Raw genomic sequence first — 4,625 nt, 5'->3', positions numbered from 1 at the left:
ACCGCACCGGTCGACTGACCACCTGTGCACGAATCCGGTCGATCGGACCGGTCGACCGCTGCCTGGTTTTCCTGATTCTTCTGAGTTTCTGTAATTTCTTCAGAAGAGAGGTGAGTCTTTGTATCCTTGAGGGTGTAAGTGGTGCAAGAGGTGAAGTCCCGGTTTGATGTAAAAGTTTGTGGTCGTAATTCGAGCTTAGCGTGAGCTTGTTATATAGTGGACTTGAAAATCCCAGTTGAGGCACTAGGAGATGGATGTAGCTTAGTTGAGGAGCGAACTACCTAAAAATCTTTGTGTAATATGTATTTTATTTTGGCCTTTTTTCAATATGTGCAACATATGTTCTTCTACTGTGATCTTCTTGCCGTGTTGTGATCTTCCACTAGATTCATTGTCCTTCTGATACTTCCTTCTGCAGAACATATATCTTCATCTTATCTTAGTCTCTTCACTGAACCTCCATATCTAGTCACCACTCATTCTCTTGTTCATTCTTTCTTAGAATAAGTTGTGCAAATTCAAGAGAAAATTTAGGTTTCGATGTTTGTGGAAGGGACTTTTAACATGATGTACAAGCAACCCTTGTTTACAAGATTTGACCACGAATTTAAAGTACCAGGTTTAAAAAAAGATAACATCGCTACGTGATTCTAGAATTCAATCTAAATATAGCAACCTGCTAGATATATTAAAGTACAAAAATAGCCCTCAATTATTACTGCAACTTCAAATGTTTGGTGTAGCAGGAGGGTCTTTTGATAATTATTTACTATCTTGCCACTCTGTGACTTGCTATCAAACCTTGCTATTCCATTGACCCTCCCCCTATCTGATTGCCATCAGCAGAGAATTGACTATGACAAAGTTTAGCACAGATGCAAGAAAAATAGAATGAAGAAAGCAACCAGTCATGCCACATCTCTCACTGGATAGAGTAAGCAATCACCAAGAATTAGTTAAAAACATTACATTGATTATTATGAAATATTCAGACTTATTTCAAAGATCTATTAATAAAACCTAAAGAGTTTTGGACTAAAGCTGAAGAATTTTGGCTCTACTACATTGCCTTAAGAGTAGTCCTATAACAAGATCTATTAATAAAGTCCAGCCATGCACCACTTCAATTTTTTTTCTTCACCTTCTCTAGCCTTCTCCTCGCAATGTAGCCTCTGACCCATGGAGTTACGTCATCACTGATCTTGATCATGACGAAGAAAATAATGCGATATATGGCAACCATACTGCAGGTAACGGCCAAATCCACCCATTTAGACCTGTGCACGTTGATTTGAAGTATATTCTGAAGAAGGTAATCGCCTGAGATCTTTCGAAATTCTCGAAAGAAAAGGCTCTCGTTGTTGATTACTAAGCCCTGAAAGTGGTTTTTGCTTTGGCCCTGTTGTATTGAACAAACATTATATCATTGTCGAGAATGTTTGCTCGGTTACTTAATTAGAGGACTGATGAACAGTTGATTTTTTTGGGTAAATTACAAGAAACTCGCTTTATCTATACCTGGTATTTGAAGAAATTCATTTGTATATTAAGTTGAACAAGAAACCCCCTCATCTACACCCAATTTTTCAAGAAATCAAAAGCCAAAAAAGCCATCAATATGTTTTCAGCAAAAAAGAAACCCAACCATCCACAAACATGCACATTTATAAAGTATTGTAACTCACCACACCTACTTTGAAGATAATAGAAGATACCAAATAAAACTAGTTTATTTTTACTTTGATACCCCAAAGTTTACCCCTCAATTCACTTTCATATCCCAAAGTACGTTTTTTTAATACTTTGATACCCCGAGCATTCAATTCCACAAACTTTCAATCCATGTCACATTAATAACCCAGAGATTCAATCACACTTCACTATGATATCCCCATCCACATTACATCAAAATTTTAGCCAAATTTATAACATGTCCTTAGAATCTGAAAATTTATATCTTTGGAAAACTGGGTTGTGATGAAGGAGGTTTCTTGTAATTTACTCTTATTTTATTTTACCTGAAATGACCAATAATAGAAGCTGATGTGGGTGATCGGGTATCTCCCGAAGTTTTTGGGGATGTCGTTAGGAAGCTGGAAGAAGCCACAAATCAATATGAAGATGGCCTGCTTTGTGGCGAACAATTTAATTGTTAATAAGAATTGTATGCAGCAGTAATGTTTAAGCAAGTTATGTAATCAGATAAATGCATTAATATAACAAGTAGGGAAGCACTAGTCAAAAAAATAACAAATTTCAAGTTGTCTTACTATTTTCGTATGAAAATTAATGAACAGAATATTATTTTACAGAACTATTGGTTAAATTAACTTAAGACGTTGCATGTTCAGCTGCTAAGAAAATTGAGAAGTGATGAATTTGATCAATCGGAGATACCAGCAACCGGCTTAAGACTAGTGCTAGACCTTTCAAAGTGTAATTATATTTCCTATTCTAATTATTTCTTGATATTTCTGAATACATCTTCTGAGATAAGCGAAAAATTGATAATCTAAAGAATCATCTAAAAATAGTTCCAGAAATTAAGTCATTGGCAGCATCATGAATACCACACATTCGCATAATCTTACCTTTATCAATCAAGGAGGACAAAGTGCAATATCAACATACTTAATCTCACGAAGACAACAATTAAATCCATGAGATTATAACTTATTAATTTTCAGATAGTTAGGATGATAGTTTACCTGGATCCCAGCTCCCACAATAACACCCATGAGGAAGTTAGGGACAACACTAGCTATAGCCATCATCAAGCTCTCAACCACTAAAATGTTGACATAGAAGCCAACGAAGAAGTAGAGGTAATACGTATAGCCCTGTTGAGAGCCTAACACAGAGTGACATATTGTTGTTGATGTTGTGCGTAGCGGAAATTTCGGCAGCACTTCGGCAACACAACAAGAGAGATTAGATCGATAAGAATTCCCGTCTCTCAAAGGAAACAAGAACCAACACTTCGGCAACACAACAAGAGAGATTAGATCGATAAGAATTCCCGTCTCTCAAAGGAAACAAGAACCAAAAGCCAGATATCTCATCAAAGTGAGATATCAGCTCTTCCTCTCGTCAGCTCTAAGACTGCGCGTCGAGGGAACCTACAAGCTATTACAAATCACGGCAAGAACACAAATTTTATGTGGTTTGGCAAACTGCCTACGTCCACGGGGCAAGGAGGGGGGGAGATCTACTAATAGAGGGAGAGATACAACTGGGGTTTACAATCACACAATCTAAACCCTCACAAACTCTCAGATCCCTCACAAAATCTCTCTCAAAGGGATGCACAAAGCCCTAAAAGAGACTACACAAAATCTCCTCAACTGCAGCCGCAAAAACAAATGAATCTCCTCTGTCAAGAGAACAAAACCCATAGCCGAAAACCAAAACGGCGACTTTTCCCTTTGACTGGACAAACTCTCTTTGCACACCGCCACTTTTCCCCTTTTCGTACTTGCTACAGGAAAACCTAGGAGATCACGTTGTTATATATATAAATATATCGGGTGGGCCTTCTTTTCACACCGCTTCATTTGGTGATCTCTTCACGCACGGTTTGATGGCAACGTGGGCCCCAATTAACGTGTTCACAAACACGTTCAGAAATGAACGCGGACGAACGTACGCAGGTGGTGGGTCCTCCCACGTGTTCACAATTCTCCACCTCGGTGAAGTTTTCTCAAAACTGAGCCGACACCGAAGCAACCAAATGTCCCACTTGTTGTGTCCAGTACGCCATGGCAACGGACTCATAACAACGGACTCCATCCACAACAGGTCGAGACCCAAACGGGAGTACGAACACTCACCCAAATATCGATATCTACTCACCAAATCAAACTGAGCCTACACCGACTACACCAAATGCCTCACTTGCTGAGACCCAAATGGGAGTGCGAACACTCACCCTAAATGTCGATGTCGCTCACTGTAGGCATATAAAATTGCTTATAGGTCCCCTAGCATAGCTCGGCACAAACCGACGAACCAACGAGGCGACGAGATCGATGAATCGCACGGAAGCGACGAAATGAATCCACCCGCGTGCAGAATCAAGCTAATGAGTTGAGGAATCAACGAGTCATCCAACCGAGAGCGGACTCGGACGAACCACGATCGAATCAAGATCAGTTTCGGACTCGAACTCAGAAGCGGATTTACTGCCAAATCAGGAATCCAAATTACTGCCAAATCAGATCATCAAATCAGAGTCTCAGATCAACCGGAACACGGACAAACAAGACAACGGAAAACGACTCGAAAAAGTCGGAAAACACCGCCCGCAGGGGCTCGGCCAAAGCCGAGCCACCCCAAGGTGGCTCGGCCTCAGCCGAGCCACCTTGAGGTGGCTCGGTGGCCGAGCCACCTCAAGGTGGCTCGGCCAAGGCCGAGCCCCCTGAGGTGGCTCGGGCCGAGCAGCCTCGGGTGGCTCGGCCAAGCGAACCACCGCAAGGTGGCTCGCAAATGCGGCCACACTGGGGTGGCTCGGCGCCGAGACCTCGGGTGCTCGGCCAAAATGCCGAGCCAACCTTTGGTGGCTCGGTGGCGCGAGGCCCCCTTGGGTGGTCGGTCCATGACCAGCACCCCAAGGTGCTATGCACAGT

At 41.7% G+C, this 4,625-nt stretch overlaps 1 protein-coding gene across 1 annotated transcript; it reads right to left on the bottom strand.

Moving 5' to 3' along the window:
• On the bottom strand, positions 922 to 2,873 carry LOC109843039 (ABC transporter G family member 11-like). Its single transcript, XM_020411972.1, has 3 exons — positions 2,709 to 2,873; positions 2,019 to 2,126; positions 922 to 1,399 (listed from the first exon to the last, which is right to left on the bottom strand). The coding sequence occupies exons 1-3, from the start codon at positions 2,772 to 2,774 to the stop codon at positions 1,124 to 1,126; spliced, it is 450 nt and encodes a 149-aa protein (XP_020267561.1). The 5' UTR covers positions 2,775 to 2,873; the 3' UTR covers positions 922 to 1,123.

This window comes from Asparagus officinalis, chromosome 5 (assembly GCF_001876935.1).
Source record: "Asparagus officinalis chromosome 5, Aspof.V1, whole genome shotgun sequence".
Classification (NCBI taxonomy): Eukaryota; Viridiplantae; Streptophyta; class Magnoliopsida; order Asparagales; family Asparagaceae; genus Asparagus; species Asparagus officinalis.
The sequence above is the reverse complement of the archived record's forward strand: the minus strand, read 5'-3'. Positions and strand labels throughout refer to the sequence as shown.

Bases quoted from the DNA above. Each gene is read 5' to 3' on its own strand.
- LOC109843039 (XM_020411972.1), bottom strand. From the start codon at position 2,774: ATGATGGCTATAGCTAGTGTTGTCCCTAACTTCCTCATGGGTGTTATT. The intron at 2,127-2,708 runs GTAAACTATCAT...GCCACAAAGCAG, and splicing joins TTGTGGGAGCTGGGATCCAG to GCCATCTTCATATTGATTTG. The intron at 1,400-2,018 runs GTAAAATAAAAT...TCAATACAACAG, and splicing joins TCTATTATTGGTCATTTCAG to GGCCAAAGCAAAAACCACTT.